Below are 18,635 nucleotides of genomic sequence, written 5' to 3' on the forward strand. Positions count from 1 at the left end.
AATCGTAAAGGAGAGCAGCAAAATAGGACAGGAGGCAGAGGAGAGAATGATTGAGAGAATGAAGATAGAGAATAGGATGAGATGAGGAGACATGTTAGCTACATGTTAGCTACAAACCAGGTGGGGAAATAGATAGAATGATAGAAGAGAGGAGAAAAGATACAGACAGTAAGGGAAACATGAGAAAATGAGATGAGAGAGAAAGGGACACGGGAAACATTAAAGTATATGGCAATGATAAAGATCAATCACACATACAGTAGGCTACTTAACTTAGCTAGCTGAATAACATGGCAATGATAAAGATCAATCACACATACAGTAGGCTACTTAACTTAGCTAGCTGAATAACATGGCAATGATAAAGATCAATCACACATACAGTAGGCTACTTAACTTAGCTAGCTGAATAACATGGCAATGATAAAGATCAATCACACATACAGTAGGCTACTTAACTTAGCTAGCTGAATAACATGGCAATGATAAAGATCAATCACACATACAGTAGGCTACTTAACTTGGCTAGCTGAATAACATGACAATGATATAGATCAATCACACATACAGTAGGCTACTTAACTTGGCTAGCTGAATAACATGGCAATGATAAAGATCAATCACACATACAGTAGGCTACTTAACTTGGCTAGCTGAATAACATGACAATGATATAGATCAATCACACATACAGTAGGCTACTTAACTTGGCTAGCTGAATAACATGGCAATGATAAAGATCAATCACACATACAGTAGGCTACTTAACTTGGCTAGCTGAATAACATGGCAATGATCAAGATCAATCACACATACAGTAGGCTACTTAACTTAGCTAGCTGAATAACATGACAATGATAAAGATCAATCACACATACAGTAGGCTACTTAACTTGGCTAGCTGAATAACATGGCAATGATAAAGATCAATCACACATACAGTAGGCTACTTAACTTGGCTAGCTGAAGAACATGGCAATGATAAAGATCAATCACACATACAGTAGGCTACTTAACTTGGCTAGCTGAAGAACATGGCAATGATAAAGATCAATCACACATACAGTAGGCTACTTAACTTGGCTAGCTGAAGAACATGGCAATGATCAAGATCAATCACACATACAGTAGGCTACTTAACTTGGCTAGCTGAAGAACATGGCAATGATCAAGATCAATCACACATACAGTAGGCTACTTAACTTGGCTAGCTGAAGAACATGGCAATGATATGAGCATGACAGTTATGCTTGGCCACAGATACAGTAAAGTACTTCGCTTGGCTAGCTCAGACGATCTCTACTCCCACTAAGCTTCTCCTGCAGGCTGGTTTAGATCTCATCAGGGCCTGTATTCAAAAAGCGTCTCAGAGTAGGATTACTGCTGATATCCAGGTTGGCTTCAACTTCAAATACTGCTATAGAGCTGTAGATTAGCTACATAGCAGACACTCAGACGAAACCCAGAGCTTAAGACATATAGGGTCTGTTCCAATATGCACACTAGCATGCCACTTGAGTGATGAATTAAGTAGTAAGAAGTGGGTAAGTATGGATATTGGAACACAGCCGTAGGGAAGCATCACGTCTTACTTCACATACTGTATCTCTTCCTAGTAGATCTAGCCCCTTATTAAATGAGGTTACCCAGAGGCAGACATAATATCCACACAGCTACAGTTATTATCACAGCCCATGTTGCTGGTTCTGGACTCCATTTCTTTCTTTCTTTCTTTCTCTCTCTCTCTCTCTCTCTCTCGCTCTCTCGCGCTCGCTCTCTCTCTCCATCTCCCTTCCTCTCTCTCTCTCTCTCTCTCTCTCTCTCCCTCCATCTCCCTTTCTCTTAACCATAATATTCACACAGCTGTAATCACTGTCCCTGGTACTGTTTATAGGATCATGGTTTAAAAGGAGGTTGAACAGGCATGACTCTGTCTCCTCCCCCTCTCTCTCCTCTCCCCCTCTAGATTTCTCCAATTCTCTCTCTCTCTCTCGCTCTCTCTCTCTCTCTCTCTCTCTCTCTCTCTCTCTCTCTCTCTTCTTTCTCTCTCCCCCCCGTTTTGGTACTATTCCAGATCTACATTATCTGCCAAATTAGTCTGCCAAATCTCCCTCTCCCGTCTCCTTCTCTCTCCTTCAGCCTCCTGGCTAGATCTCAGGGTTCCATATTTGGAGGCCTTGCGATCAATACAGCGTGTTGGTGATTGGGTTGCCACGCGTGATACATTTCTGTAACCTTGGTGATGGTTTGGTGTGGAGTCTCTGGCTGAAACCCTCCCTGTAATTTGGCTCAGTGAGAGAAAGGAAAAGGAGAGGAGAGAGGGCAGAGGAGAGAAGAGGATGGGGAGGAGGATGGGGAGGAGAGAGGAAAGGAAGGAAAAGGAGATGAGAGGAGTGGAGAGGAGAGGAGTGGAGTGAGAGGAGTGTAGAGGAGTGGAGTGGAGTGGAGTGGAGTAGAGAGGAGAGGCGGGGAGAGCTACTGATTGGCTATAGCTCTGAGGCACTTCGCTGCTCCCTGCGCTCCTTATTCTGTCCTCCATCCCTCTCTTTTTACTTCTCGCTCAGATGAAATAGTTTGGTGGTGATTTCAAATGATTGTGTGTTTTAAAAATGTGATAATTTCACCCTAAATGTTCTCTTGGGTGTTAATGTTTATCTCCCCTCTCTTTCTCCCTCTCTATCTCTCTTTCCCCTGCTCTCCCTGTCTCTCTCTCTCCCTCTCTTTCCTTCCCATCTATCTCTACTCCAGAACTCCATCCGCCACAACCTGTCCCTCCACACTCGGTTCATCCGTGTCCAGAATGAGGGGACAGGGAAGAGTTCCTGGTGGATGCTGAACCCAGAGGGGGGGAAGATGGGTAAGGGACCCCGGCGACGCGCTGCTTCCATCGACTGCCCCAACGGCACCAAGATCCTGAAGAGTAAAGGACGAGCCAGGGGGAAGAGGACTGGAGCTGGAGCTGGGAGTGGAGCTGTTGGTCGGGGCAGGCGGCAGGGTTATGGTCTGGGTCAGGGGGCTCGGCCGGGGATGCATCAGGGGTCTCCAGAGCATGGTAGTCCTGCAGGAAAGGGAGGAGTAGGGGTGGGAGGAGAGGAGTACGATGCCTGGACGGATCTCCACTCCCGGACCTCCTCCTCAGCTTCGACGCTCAGCGGCTGCCTGTCTCCCATCCTGGCCGAGGCTGAGCCAGATGAGCCAGAGGAGGGAGGTCTGTCCTGCTCCACTTCCCCACGTCTCTATCCCAGCCCTACTTCCACTCGCTCCCCTGCCCTGGGCACTGGGGGGCACTGCCCTGGAACCTCAATGGAGCTACCCCAACTCACTGACCTGACTGGGGCTATCAGCCTGGATGAAGGCTACCCCCACCCCCAGAACCACCCTCAGACCCAGCCTCGTAATGGCTACCCCAGCCCCTACGGTTCCAGCCCCAAGGGGGAAGGCTCCTACTGCGGCCCCGTCTATGGGCAGCCATCCCTGGGCATGCTGCGGCTCCACGCCCCCATGCCCATGCAGACCATCCAGGAGAACAAGCCAGCCAGCTTCCAGCGCCCCCTGAGGGCCTACTCAGAGAACAATGCCCTGCAGAGCCTGCTGACCGGAGGGCCTGGAGGTCCTCAGTACTGCAGTAAGGACATGGTCACACTGGGAGGGCAAGGAGGGGAGTCACACACGCTCCTGACCCAGGTAACCAATCAGAGTCGCAGCAGCCACAATCATAGCCATAGCAACCATAATCATAATAACCATGAGCACGGACACAATCCAGGCCCACACAATGGTCTCGGCTCAGTTCATGACCAGAACCCCAGCGGTCATCATCAGAATGGTCACCACAATCACGGTCACCCCAACCTGGACTACAACCATAGCCACAAACATCACCTCAGCCCAGGAACTGACTACAACCAGAGTCACAGCCACAAACTGAACCCAAGCCATGACCACACTCCCCGGTCCAATCAGGGTCACCACCATGGTCACCTCCAGGGTGGACCTAGACCTCCAGCCGTCCAGGCTCTTTCTCCCAGAGTCAACACAGATATCCTGCAGCCCTACAGCCTCAAAACCCCCACCCCAACCCCTAGCCACTATGGCCCCCTCACCCCCCATCTCCCCACCACCAATCCCCCCGTCCCTGCCCCCAACCCCGCCTCAGTTCTTGACATACCCCAGGACCCCTGCCTCCGCCTGGCCTCCGCCCCGGCCCCTCACCCCCACCCCCGCCACCAGCCCTACCCCGGTACCACCTACCACCAGGGTATAACCATGACCGACTCCTGGCATGGCTACTACCACCACACCCTCCACCCCTCCCAGAACTACCATGGACACCTCCACCACAGCACTCACCAACCCAACCGCATGGCTCCAGACCTGGATGTAAACGTAGACATTCTCCCCAGCAGCCTAGACTGTGACGTGGAGTCCATCCTCCTCAATGACTTTATGGACACAGAGGGGATGGGGATGGACTTCAACTTTGACGGCTCCCTGTCTCAAGGAGTGGGCATGGGCATGAGCATAGCGGCTTTCGCCGGAGCGCCCCAGGGACATCACAGTCAGAACTGGGTGCCTGGGTGAAGGGGATTGTTCGGGGAAGCCCAAGGGCCAATCAGGACACAGCAGAAAGGCTTTCACCCACAAGGCTGAGCTGCAGGGGTCAGAGGTCAGGGATCAGGGTCAGAACGTACCCTTGGACTGACTGACTGATTGACTGTGATGCTTAATGCTACAAGACAAAATAACTGAAGATGTATTGTCATGTTGTTTCCTGAGGGTCCCTTTACAATCTCTATTCTCTCTCTTCCTCTCTCTCTCTCTGTTCCTTCTTTCCTTTCTCTGGTTTCTTGGGGGGGGTCATAGTTTGTGTTAAGTTGAATTTATGTAAACCACTTTATTATCCATCTCTTCCTATAAAAAAAGAGAGAGGCGGTATCTTACTGGAGAACAGGATCAAACAACTGCATAATAAATAGGTTCAGCGGGTTGAGGTGTTTTTCATATGGGTTGGAACGTAGGGAGGTCGGGGAATGGGTGGATGGAGGGAGGGAGGGATGAAGGAAGAGGGGGTTGGCTTCACCAGGGTCAGGGCGAGTTCTCCTTCTTCCTCAAGGATGGAAGGATGAAAGGAGGGAGGGATGGATTGAGGATTGGGGGTCAGGAGTTCTCCTTCTCCCTGGTGGTGTCGCCCACCATAGATGGATGGAGGGATGGACGAATAAAGGATAGATAGAGGATAGAGGGATGAGGATAAGCTTTGTTGGTTGGTTGCTATGTCCCCCAGTGTGGTCCAGGAGGACAGCCATCCATCAGGCAGCCTCCATTTAAATGCACACAGCTAGGGCCTCCATTTAAATGCACAATCCCCTCTTTAATCTCTTTAAGCTACGGTGATGCATCACTATTGCAAATTTAATACGCCACTCTATGTCTTCCATTCACCTCCATCTGGACACGCACGCACACACACACACACACACACACACACACACACACACACACACACACACACACACACACACACACACACACACACACACACACACACACCATTCCCCTCCGGACACACTGGTTTAATGTGTTTTGGCCAAAGTGATGATGTTAAAGTCACTATGTACTATGGGGAGAGGAAAGGAGACATGGAGCAATGGGGAGAGGAAAGGAGACATGGAGCAATGGGGAGAGGAAAGGAGAAATGGAGCAATGGGGAGAGGAAAGGGAGACATGGAGCAATGGGGAGAGGAAAGGAGACATGGAGCAATGGGGAGAGGAAAGGAGAAATGGGGAGAGGAAAGGAGACATGGAGCAATGGGGAGAGGAAAGGAGACATGGAGCAATGGGGAGAGGAAAGGAGACATGGAGCAATGGGGAGAGGAAAGGAGAAATTGAGCAATGGGGAGAGGAAAGGAGACATGGAGCAATGGGGAGAGGAAAGGAGAAATTGAGCAATGGGGAAAGGAAAGGAGACATGGAGCAATGGGGAGAGGAAAGGAGAAATTGAGCAATGGGGAAAGGAAAGGAGACATGGTAATATTCCCTCTGTGCCTCTTCCTCTCCATTTGGTGGATTTATGTAGCTCTACTCTTAATGAAATAAGGAGCTTTCTCCCTGCCTGCTCTGCTTCCTGAAGAGGATTCTCGTTCACCCCCAGCCTGGCTGCTTCCTCTAGCTGACCAACCACACAATCTAGGGGCTGTCCTAAATGGGTCCCTGTCCTCTACACACTGAGTGTATAACACATTAGGAACTCTTTCAAACCGCACCGGTTTGAGTGTGTCAAGAACTGCAACGCTGCTCTGTTTTTCACACTCAACAGTTTCCCGTGTGTATCAAGAATGGTTCACCACCCAAAGGACATCCAGCCAACTAGACACAACTGTAGAAAGCATTGGAGTCAACATGGCCAGCATCCCTGTGGAATGCTTATGATACACCTTGTAGAGTCCATGCCCAGATGAATTGAGGCTGTTCTGAGGGCAAAAGGGGGTGCAACTCAATATTAGGAAGGCGTTGATGTCCTCAGTCCTTATACCTCAGTACAGCCCCTCTTGTCCTATCCTCCGTTCCACCTCTCACACACAGCAGCGTAAAGCCTGGAATGTTTTACACTAGTGAATTGGCACACTGATTAACACATTCAACAAGATAACAATTATTTAGTGCTATCTCCCCTTCACAGAAACTCTCCTCCTATCCTCCCCTCCCCCCCTCTCTCTCTCTCTCTCTCTCCCCTTCACAGAAACTCTCCTCCTATCCTCCCCCTCTCTCTCTCTCTCTCTCTCCCCTTCACAGAAACTCTCCTCCTATCCCCCCCCTCCCTCCCTCTCTCTCTCTCTCTCTCCCTCTTTCTCTCTCCCTGTCACATTCCTTCATTCCCTCCATCCCATTCACCACCCCCCCTCTGTATCTCTCTCTCTCTTTCTCTCCCTCTCTCTCATCCTATCACATACTCTCATCCAGAGGTTAGACAGAGGGGAAACAACATTAATTCCCTGGCTAAAGAGATAAATGATTTATGATTTATTTATGCAAGTGTTGGTGTTTTCTCATCTCATCTCCCTGGCACCAAGTCATAATTCTCTCTCTTCAGAAAGCACAAGGGAGATTTTAGAGAGGTTTTGTGCGTCCAGTAACAGGGGAAAAAGCCAGGCTATTAGTGCTTGAACAACAAGGTCCTCCTGGTCCCAGTTCACATTGTATTAACGGCACAAAGAACATAGGAATTGGCTGGCTATACAGCACAAACAGATCTGGGATCAGACCAGTCCTCTGCCACTCCACCCTTCAGATTCCTACAGTATCTGTTGTCTCTAGTCAAGCTTTACTTTGCTGTTGTCTGTTTTCTTGTGGTTGTCCCGTTCTGTGGTCGTCAGTGAGGTCCTTTGTCTTGATAGGGTGCTTTGTGTTTGCAGCATTTTTTATTCCAGGAGGGAGACGTGTCCTGTCCTAGCACCTGAGAGAGAGAGAGAGAGAGAGAGAGAGAGAGAGAGAGAGAGAGAGAGAGAGAGAGAGAGAGAGAGAGAGAGAGAGAGAGTGTGTAAAGGGACAAGGAGAGATAGGTAGAGAGACCAGAGAGAGGAGGAGTAAGAGAGAGAGGCAGACTGTGAGACAGTGATATTTTCCAGCCGAGTAGCTTCCTGTAGAACTGGCCTTTTGAATCAGGCCAAATGTCAAGTGCTACTCTGCCGGCACCAACACGCTCAGATCAGATAACTATCCCTCTGCTCTGATCAAAGAGGAACAACGACGGGTATCTTCACAGGGTTTTCTCTTCCGTTCGTTGTTCCTTTCTTTCTTTTTGACTTGAGATGGCATATTTTTGTACCCTGACTGTAATTTCGTGTCTGGCCCCAGCGTGCACTAGCTTGTGTGTTGAGCATCTCATGAGTGTGTGTGTGAAGCACACATGATGATGTACAAGATGATGTCCAGAATTGATGATGGAAATCCCTTGCCCTGTAATATCACTTGTCCTGGTCTCCTTCCAACCAGGTCACCCATGATACAAGTCAGTATTCGACGTCCATCCATGTCTGAGGACATCTGGAGATGACATGGAAACCGGCCTCTAGGGGCAACAGTGAGAGCTGGTACCTTCAACTAGGTTTTGGTAGTGAACGAGGATGGTGGATGGTTGTTAGTATCTGCCTCAGGTTGCAAGTTCAAATCCAGTGCTAGAAAGTTGTTTTTGACATTTTTGTGTCAAGCTTTTCCCAAACCTTAACCCTTACCTTAACCATTTGGCGTTCATGCCTAACCTTAGCCCTAACCTTAAAAATTCTGAGTTCATGCTTAAAATGATCTTTAAACACGTCCAAATGTAACATTTGCAACAACTTCCAAATTTGTCGTTTGAGAAACATGGATGAACGTCTAATTCTGTCGTGAGACTGTGAGAGCTAGTTGCTCCTTCATGCCCGGTGAGGTACAACATACATACATACATACCTACATTGGTTGAGAAGATGGGTTCTGTGCTGTGGCCCTTTGACTCCCTCAGTCCCTCATTATCTTTATTACAGAGACATGATGATGCTTCTATTACAATCTGATTCTGTACATAATCTATATTGGAGAAAAAATTGTATTATAATTTTTCGGGACAAGCAAAATATCAATTTCTTTTCTAAAATGATGTGTCTGATCATCTGTGACTATAAAATAAAACAAAAGAGAACCTAGACTTGTTTTGTTCCTGTTTATTTGTGTGTGCACATGTGCACGTGTAAGCCTGCCTGTGTGTGTGCGCGTGTGTACATGCATGAGTGTGTCTCCGCTCATTCATTCAGTTGTGTGTGTTCCTTCATAGACACACTGCTGTGCATTAGATGTGCCAGCCAACCCCGGCAGTACACCCCCTGTCATTATTACCATACTATAGCAGTAACTCCTGACACATCACAGCAGTAGTGGGCTCTCTTGGTGTGTATGTGGGGGTGAGTCGGTAGGGGGCAAGAGAAATGGAGGGATATGTGAGTGGGTGGGAGTGAAATGGCTATCAGAGGTGATTTTTGTGGGAAGAACTCTCATAACATCCATAAACACACACACATAAACATATTAGCTCACGAACATAATAAAAAACAGGCCAAACGAGTTGTGTGTGTGGTGCACGCTAGCAGGTGCGTTGTGTGTGTGTCATAAACTGGTGTGAAAGTGCTGATGCTCAGAGAGACATATTCTTGGAGCTGAGAGATCCCCTGCAGGCCTAGTAACCTTGAGCTCCATCCCCCAGCCACGGTAAACCAAGTCAGGCATACCAGACAGACAGTGTGTCCCAGTCCACAGCCCCATCCACATACACACACAGCCCCACTGGAGCCCAGCAGGGGGGCCCTAGCCTCTGGCCTGACTACAACCTGCCCTGAGACCCCCCAGTGTGTGAGCGTGCTACTGGCCTAACCTGTCCACTGCGTGATAAGAGAGAGAGTGAAAGAAAGAAAGAGGAAGAGACAGAGACAGAGAGAGAGAGAGAGAGATAAAGAGAGAGAGAGAGTGGGATAGAGAGAGAGAGAGAGAGAGAGAGAGAGAGAGGATAGAGAGAGAGAGAGAAAGAGAGAGAGAGAGAGAGTGGGAGAGAGAGAGAGAGAGAGAGAGAGAGAGAGAGTGGGATAGAGAGAGAGAGAGAGAGAAGAGAGAGAGAGAGTGGGATAGAGAGAGAGAGAGAGAAAGAGAGAGAGAGTGGGATAGAGAGAGAGAGAGAGAGAGAGAGAGAGAGAGTGGGATAGAGAGAGAAAGAAAGAGAGAGAGAGTGGGATAGAGAGAGAAAGAGAGTGGGATAGAGAGAGAGAGAGAGAGAGAGTGGGATAGAGAGAGAAAGAGAGAGAGAGATAGTGGGATAGAGAGAGAGAGAGAGAGAAAGAGAGAGAGAGAGTGGGATAGAGAGAGAAAGAGAGAGAGAGAGTGGGATAGAGAGAGAAAGAGAGAGAGAGAGTGGGATAGAGAGAGAGAGTGGGATAGAGAGAGAAAGAGAGAGAGAGAGTGGGATAGAGAGAGAAAGAGAGAGAGAGAGTGGGATAGAGAGAGAGAGAAAGAGAGAGAGAGAGTGGGATAGAGAGAGAGAGAAAGAGAGAGAGAGTGGGATAGAGAGAGAGAGAGAGAGTGGGATAGAGAGAGAAAGAGAGAGAGTGGGATAGAGAGAGAGAGAGAGAGAAAGAGAGAGAGAGAGTGGGATAGAGAGAGAGAGAGTGGGATAGAGAGAGAGAGAGTGGGATAGAGAGAGAGAGAGTGGGATAGAGAGAGAAAGAGAGAGAGAGAGAGTGGGATAGAGAGAGAGAGAGAGCGAGAGAGAGAGAGAGTGGGATAGAGAGAGAGAGAGTGGGATAGAGAGAGAGAGAGAGAGAGAGAAAGAGAGAGAGAGAGTGGGATAGAGAGAGAAAGAGAGAGAGAGTGGGATAGAGGGAAAGAGAGAGAAAGTGGGAGAGAGAGAGAGTGGGATAGAGAGAGAGAGAGTGGGATAGAGAGAGAGAGAGTGGGATAGAGAGAGAGAGAGAGAGAGAGAGAGAGAGAGTGGGATAGAGAGAGAGAGAAAGAGAGAGAGAGAGTGGGAGAGAGAGAGAGAGAGAGAAAGAGAGAGAGAGAGTGGGATAGAGAGAGAGAGAGAGAAGAGGAGAGAGAGAGGGAGAGAGAGAGAGAGAGAGAGAGAAAGAGAGAGAGAGAGTGGGATAGAGAGAGAGAGAGTGGGATAGAGAGAGAAAGAGAGAGAGAGAGAGTGGGATAGAGAGAGAGAGAGAGCGAGAGAGAGAGAGAGAGTGGGATAGAGAGAGAGAGAGAGAGAGAGAGAGGAGAGAGAGAGAGAGAGAGAGAGAGACCAGTCTTCACTCGCTTCAGACATCTATATTTCACAGCATTGTCAATTAGTGTCTAAGTGTGGTTGGAGAGAGATATAGAGCAAGAGAGAGAAAGAGAGACTGATAGAAAGAGACAGAAAAGGAGACATGTCTCTGTGGGCTGTCTGCTCCAGGTCACCGTGTCCTGGTGATGTCCTCTCTCTGTTCCCTTTCTACCCCAGCCAGCGGAATCCTGCCTGGGCAGATCTGAGGCAGGGAGGAGGTCCTAATACCGGAGAGGGGAGTCCTATATCTGGACTACAATACTGTCTGGGTAGGGGTAGGGGAGGACAGGGAGACTGGGGGAGGATAAAGGGAGAGCAGAGACAGGGGGACTCTGGAGTGTCAAAGGATAGAGAATAGAGGAGGGGAGACTGGAGTGTCAGAGGATAGAGAATAGAGGAGGGGGAGACTGGAGTATCAGAGGATAGAGAATAGAGGGGGGAGACTGGAGTATCAGAGGATAGAGAATAGAGGAGGGGGAGACTGGAGTATCAGAGGATAGAGATTAGAGGAGGGGGAGACTGGAGTATCAGAGGATAGAGAATAGAGGAGGGGGAGACTGGAGCATCAAAGGATAGAGAATAGAGAAGGGAGAGACTGGATCATCAAAGGATAGAGAATAGAGGAGGGGGAGACTGGAGCATCAAAGGATAGAGAATAGAGGAGGGGGAGACTGGAGTATCAAAGGATAGAGAATAGAGGAGGGGGAGACTGGAGTATCAGAGGATAGAGAATAGAGGAGGGGGAGACTGGAGCATCAAAGGATAGAGAATAGAGGAGGGGGAGACTGGAGTATCAGAGGATAGAGAATAGAGGAGGGACTTCCCTGCAGTTTGGAACAGCTGTGATCTGCAGTCGCCTGGTTCTCCAGGGGAACCAGTCTGCAGAGAGGAGACATGAGGCCCCAGGCATAACCCCAGGCTATTCACAGCAGCCATATGCCCAGCTAGGGAGGAGTACAGACTATGGATGAGGCCCTATGTTACCGTATGACTGGGAATCAATGGCTGGAGTGTTGAGAGGAGACAGAGACCAGAGAGGGACTGAGGAGTGTTGTGTTATGTGATTAGGGTTAGGAAGCAGAGAGGGAATGAGAAGGCTACTGTTGTGTTGTCGGTGACCAGCCCAGGCCAGGTCAAACCGAGGCTATATTAGAGATGCCCCCCGAGCACCAAGACATACAACTATGATGTCAAACATCTCCATGGTCTGATAGACCCGACCGTACATGAAAGCAGAACCAGCTACTGTAGCTGCAGGGGAAACGAAACGCCAAGCAAAGTGACGGGTAGAGTAGGAAATGAATGAACGTTCTGAAGCAGAGCTGTACCTGCCTCTGGGAGAAGGAAGGATAGAAGGGAGGAGACGGGCTCATTGAAGTTGTGGGTCTGCCTCTCCGTGACCAGCCAGCCAGACAGGCGGGCAGGCGGTGGACCTGTGGCAGTTAGATGCATATGAAAGTGTAATGAGATTGCCTTGCATAGAACCATCGTCTCTCTCTCTTCCAGGCGAGCTGGACCAGGATGGTGAGGCAGAGTGTGGTATGATGTCACTGACACCTGGGGAATAGCAGAGCAGAGTGGCCTGGTGAACGATACAGAGCCGGAGGACAAGCAGTGTGTGTGTGTGTGTCGGAGCGGTGGTGATGGGAGGACAACGTTTATGCTACACACTGATTTGTTCTGATGGACACAACCTGCCCCATTGGCCTATCTAGCGTACCTACTTCCTCGCTCCCTGTCTCAGACTCGGCGTGGTTGTGCATATTCAATATAGTTTGGACACTATTTTTTCAGTTTTGATTGAACAAAAAAACGTCCTTCAAAAGAGAACAACCACCTCATGTTAGTGAAGGTGTAGGCAGAATGGTCAAAGGTTTACTACTTCATGTGTGATGTGTTTTTATCGTACTCATCTTCAGAGCCAAAACATTCTCTGGTATACCTCACCGTGTGTTCTGCTACTACCTGCCCCGGGGACTCAGATAAACATCCCTTTATTACAACGTCCACCTCTACCATCTAAGCTGGGATGACTGCTTGTTTGATTAAACACCTTTTTTTGGTCTGAGACCAGTTCATTCATTTAGTTGAGATGGACCTAAGGGAGCTGTAGTTCTGGATAGTGATGTGATGTTGTACTGTTGTAGTCCTAAGTCAACGGGTCGGGTTAAAACAGAATGATTTAAAAAAAACAATGAACCTAGTGCTAGTAACCTCCCCTTAAAGTGAATTAAAAACAAAACGCTACATTTTAAGAAGTAGGCATTGGTCTGAAAAGGAAAAAGAAAGGAAATGTAAGAGTACCGCAAAGCCTTCTCCACCCATGCTCTACCAAGGTTTTCCAACACACAACTTTGACCTACTACAGTAGCTATGTTTGTTGATCGTATGCAGGTTGCTTAGGATTCAAACATTCTCAAACAGCCTAATTCATACTCTTATAGGAAGTTCCCCCACAATAATGTGATTTATTTCGCATACAAGTTAAAGTATTGGATTCTTCACACACCACACTATTCCCATTCCACAAAAAAATATATACAGTACCAGTCAAAAGGTTGGACACACCTACTCATTCAAGAGTTCTTCTTTATATTTGACTATTTTCTACATTGTAGAATAATAGTAAAGATATAGAAACTATGAAATAACACATGGAATCATGTAGTAACCCAAAAAATGTGCTAAAAACCTTTTTACTTTGTCATTATGGGGCATTGTGTGTAGATTGATGAGGGGAAAAAACGATTTAATACATTTTAGAATACGTCTGAAACGTAACAAAATGTGGAAAAAGTGAAGGGGTCTGAGTACTTTCTGAGTGCACTGTATGTGCCACTGTCATGTTGAGGTCCTTACTGCAGGGGTGCGGGGCATGGGGGTGGCAGAGGTTTGATCTTGGGGGCCCACTGCATATAGGGTGTGGCCAGGATTTGTTTGGGGGGGTCGTAGCTGGTTGGAGTGCGGAGGGGGTGTGGCTTGGGATGCTGTGGTCTGGGTGTAGGTCTCGGCGTGGGTTCTCTCGGTGCAGGTCCTTCATGAGGGGGTTTTGCAGGTCTGAGAGGGTGTCTTACTGGTCTGGCCGGGGTTAGTTGCTCTGTTGTTCCTGTGTAAGGTGCTGGGGCTGTGGTTGAGGGTGATGACCTTCAGTGTCCTGACAAAAGTTGGGATTGTTGCCTTGCAGAGGTGGACCTGGTCATAAAGGCTGTTCAAGTCTAGGGTGGAGTGGTGGGACAGGAAGACATTAGGTTTTGAGGCACAGTCCCGGGAAATGCTTGCATTCACCTGCTATATGGTGGCAGGGGGAAACTTTTTTCGTGGTAGCAGGGTGCATTGAGTAAAGTGGAAGAAGCTTTTTCAATCATTTCCTTGATTGCTGTGGCCACCCTTTCCTGCTGGGACCTCTGTTCATCTCTCTCTCTCTCTCTCTCTCTCTCTCTCCTCTCTCTCTCTCTCTCTCTCTAACTCTCGCTCTCTCTCTTCTTCTTCTTGATGGGTAATAACTATCTACTCATCAGACACACTGATCTGTCTCCATCGTGTAGCCACTCTCCGTCTCTGGTTTGTCACACTAATTAGTATTTAAGATGATCAGTCAGTAGCTAGCGGTGGTTTATGTGTGTATGTGTGTGTGTGTGTGGTGGCATAGTCTTCCATAACATGGTGTACTGGGGAATGAGATGTTTAATCTATGACTAGATCAGAGGTCTTGGACTAAGGGGAGGATGGGGATGGGGAAAGAGTAAGGTAGGGAGGGAGGGGTGGAGGGGGTGGGAAGAGAAGGAGGAGGTGGATATAAGAGGCAGGGAGGGAGGGTTGGAACGAGGCAAAGAGGGATGGAAGGATGGAGGGAGGATGGAAGAGAGGGAGGGGTGGATAAAAGGGGGAATATGGGCATCTTAAAGTCTTAATTACGTTCCTTCTTCTCAGCTGGTGGCAGGCGTAAATGGAGATCCTGAGGGATCCAGTGATCCACTTTCTGATCTCCTCCACATCTTACGGATACACACACACACACACACACACACACACACACACACACACACACACACACACACACACACACACACACACACACACACAGCTCAGCCTCTGATCAAAAAGAAAGAGCATTGAGGAGAGGCCTAGATGCTTGACACTCTTGGGACCTTATCCAGTGTGGGGTTGCTGTGGTTGTCATTGAAACCAACGGAAGTTTGAATTGTTGAATTCCTGCAAAAAAACAGCAACAGCAGCACACTTACTTAGGAGAGAGAAAGCGAGAGCGAGAAAGAGAGTGAAAAAGAGGGAGTGAGCGAGGGAGAAAAAATATTGAACGGTATCATGAATAGATGATAAATATTTCCATCCATGCAAGCTCTTGCTGAAGGAATTTGTCCCAAATATACAAGGCAGCATCCATCTGAGTTGACCTGCACACCACACACACACACACACACACACACACACACACACACACACACACACACACACACACACACACACACACACACACACACACACACACACACACACACATACACACACACACACACACACCATCCGCCCACGTTCACACTGTTATAAAACAACAAGGGGCTGCTTTGATGTTGGAGAGACACACTCATCTCCAACCTGGGGGACTGACACTACACGTCACAACCCTACCAATGGCCCATAATGTACTGCTCAGAGGAAGTCATGCTATTCACAGCCAAGTAAACATACAGCGTCATCACTGTCTACCAGGAGTCAATCACGAGGTCACAGCAATGGTCGTCATGAGAAATGTGTTGACATGGTAACGGGCACTGTGGCAACTGTATTCGTATCTGGTTAAGACCTGTCAGTTCAAATCAAACATCAAATACAAAGATGTATACAAATGTATACTTCTCTGATTCAGAGGGGTTTAGTTAAATGCAGAAGACACATTTCAGTTGAATGCATTCAGTTGGACAACTGACAAGGTATCCCACTTTCCCTTTCCTTTTCAAACACAAGTCAAATGCATCCTCAGTTTTTAGAACTGGATTGGTAGAACAGTCATATACGGTATAGGCATTGTGTATTCTATAGCAGAAAACCAAGTCCTGTATTTTATAAAATATGAAGCCAACTGAACTCAGAATTCTGTGAAGGATGGATTAATATAATGGTAATAGGAAAGAGAGCGAGAGGGAAAGGGACATAGAGAGAGAGAGACAGACAGAAAGAGAGAGAGACAGACAGAAAGAGAGAGAGGACAGAAAGAGAGAGAGGACAGAAAGAGAGAGACAGAGAGAGGAAAGGGACATAGAGAGAGAGCGACAGACAGAAAGAGAGAGAAACAGAGAGAGGAAAGGGACATAGAGAGAGAGAGAGAGAGAGAGAGAGACAGACGGAGAGAGACAGACAGAGAGAGAGAGAGACAGAGAGAGGAAAGGGACATAGAGAGAGATAGACAGACGGAGAGAGAGAGACAGAGAGACGTCTTTTAAACGTCTGTATGTGTAATGTTTACTGTTAATTTTTGTTGTTTTTCACTTTATATATTCACTTTGTATGTTGTCTACCTCACTTGCTTTGGCAATGTTAACACATGTTTCCCATGCCAATAAAGCCCTTGAATTGAATTGAATTGACAGAGAGAGGAAAGGGACATAGAGAGAGAGAGACAGAGAGAGGAAAGGGACATAGAGAGAGAGAGACAGAGGGAGGAAAGAGACATAGAGAGAGAGAGAGAGAGACAGAGAGAGGAAAGGAAGACAGAAAAAGGAGGGGGAGATGTAGGAGAGAGATAAAAAAACAGAGAGAGAGAGAGAGAGAGAGAGAGACCGGTCATCACAGACAAACCTGGCTGCCCAGAGAGGACAGGCTGTGCTCACTCTGCTCCAGGGGAGAGGTAGAGACAGAGCTGCATTTCCTACTACACTGTGACAAATACTCAGACCAAAGACAATATTTCTTTCCCAAAATTATGATTCAATACAAAGCATTTGAAACTATAAAAGATGAAGGAAAAATCCAATATTTATTGGGTAAAAAGCCAAAATGTGCAGTTTTGGCAGCCAAATATGTGTCCTCCTGCCACAACCTGAGGGACAGCCAGGGAAAAGTGCAAAGTAATGTCGATAATATTTCCCATCTTGTTTTGTTTTGTCTTTCATTCCAAGTCATGTGTCTTCTCAGTCATTTATTTTTCAATATGTATACTTTGACAATGTAAGTAATAATGAATTTACCATGTCAATAAAGTCAATTGAATTGAATTGAGAGAGAGAGAGAGAGAGAGAGAGAGAGAGAGAGAGAGAGAGAGAGAGAGAGAGAGAGAGAGAGAGAGAGAGAGAGAGAGAGAGAGAGAGAGAGAGATAGAGGGAGAGAGAGAGATAGAGGGAGAGAGAGAGAGATAGAGGGAGAGAGAGAGAGAGAGAGAGAGAGAGAGAGAGAGAGAGAGAGAGAGAGGGAGATAGAGAGAGAGAGATAGAGAGAGAGAGAGAGAGAGAGAGAGAGAGAGAGAGAGAGAGAGAGAGAGAGGGAGAGAGAGAGAGAGAGAGAGAGAGAGAGAGAGAGAGAGAGAGACTTTTGGTCTTTCTTTATTGAAACATTCTCAATTCATTTAAAACTCACCCCCCCACTCCTAAAATAAAAATATAAAAAAACCCTCTCCTACAACCGTATATCCAAAACATCTTCCCCAGCAATACAGACAGCCCCCCCAACACACCATATCTCCTCAAACATCTCCACACATTTGATCATTTTATAGAACTCAAACTCAACCCTAAGGCGCGCAGAGACCATCCCATTAAACAGTAGTAAAGGGTCTGTTATCCCCCCACCTTTGACCCTGTTCCTCCTTGTTAGCCAAATAGCTAACTTTGCCTGAGCAAACAGAAAATTCAACAAAACACATTTTTCTTTCTCCTTACTCGAATACCTGTATCCCATTATAAACATCCCAACAGCAAAAAACACCCCCAACCTGTCACACAGACATTCCAACAGAGACATTAATGGCATTAACCTGGTGCACACAGAAAACACATGAATTACAGTTTCTTTCATTTGACAGAAAGGACACCCCTGCCCAATTCCCGGATCAACCCGTGCCAACCAGCTGTTAGTGGCCAGGGCTCCATGAAGAACCCTCCACTGGAGGTCCCCTGACCTCTTTGGTACTGGGGGTTTGTAGAGCGCCCTCCATCTAAAACCCACCATACTCTCCGCCCCACATACCCCCTGCCACTGATGAGCCTTCACTCCTGTTAGGCTTCTAATGCTCCTAACCTTAACACAGAGGTTGTAGAGGGCTTTACCTCCCACCCCCTCAAACTCCCCAGGCTCGGAGTGTTAAAATCTAACAAGTCCTCCAGACCCCCTTGCCAGTCTCCAGTCTCTGCCGTCACCTGCAGTGGCGGGAACATTGGTGGCCCCTCTCCCTTTGGCCTCTCAAACACCCCCCTTACCGGCTCAGACAGTGCCTCCTGGACCTCCTCCAGGAATCTCTCCAGCAGCCTAAGAGACGTTATTCCTGTTTGTTGCGCCAAGACCTCCGGGGTTTTCCACCCCTCCTCTCCCAGCAGTCTCAGGTCACCCAGCCTTTGTAAACCCCCTGCCATCAGTTGCCTCTGCAGGGTGGCCGACTGAACCGATCTCAAAGGGATGGCTGGGTTGTGGAAGATAGGCTCCTCCCGCACCCACTGCCCAGGCTCCACCCCCTTCTCGTGTGGGCCTTAGCAGCTGCCAGGCCCTCAGCACCGCAGAGTAAAACTCTGAGAGACCTGCTGTACTCAGCCTCTCCAGCTTCATGAGGAACAGCTGCCGGTCCAACCCTAATCCG

General features: G+C 47.9%; 1 protein-coding gene across 1 annotated transcript in view; it reads left to right on the top strand.

Annotated features, from left to right (window-relative positions):
* The window catches only part of LOC112264615 (forkhead box protein O6-like), a 57,811-nt gene extending 52,115 nt beyond the window's left edge, over positions 1 to 5,696 (top strand). Inside the window, exon 2 of the mRNA XM_024441345.2 lies at positions 2,749 to 5,696. Coding sequence (XP_024297113.2) covers positions 2,749 to 4,581 — 1,833 coding nt within the window. The 3' untranslated portion in view covers positions 4,582 to 5,696. The remainder of the gene's footprint in view (positions 1 to 2,748) is intronic.
* Positions 5,697 to 18,635: the final 12,939 nt, after the last annotated feature.

The sequence above is a fragment of the Oncorhynchus tshawytscha genome, linkage group LG13, assembly GCF_018296145.1.
Source record: "Oncorhynchus tshawytscha isolate Ot180627B linkage group LG13, Otsh_v2.0, whole genome shotgun sequence".
In the NCBI taxonomy this organism is placed as follows: domain Eukaryota; kingdom Metazoa; phylum Chordata; class Actinopteri; order Salmoniformes; family Salmonidae; genus Oncorhynchus; species Oncorhynchus tshawytscha.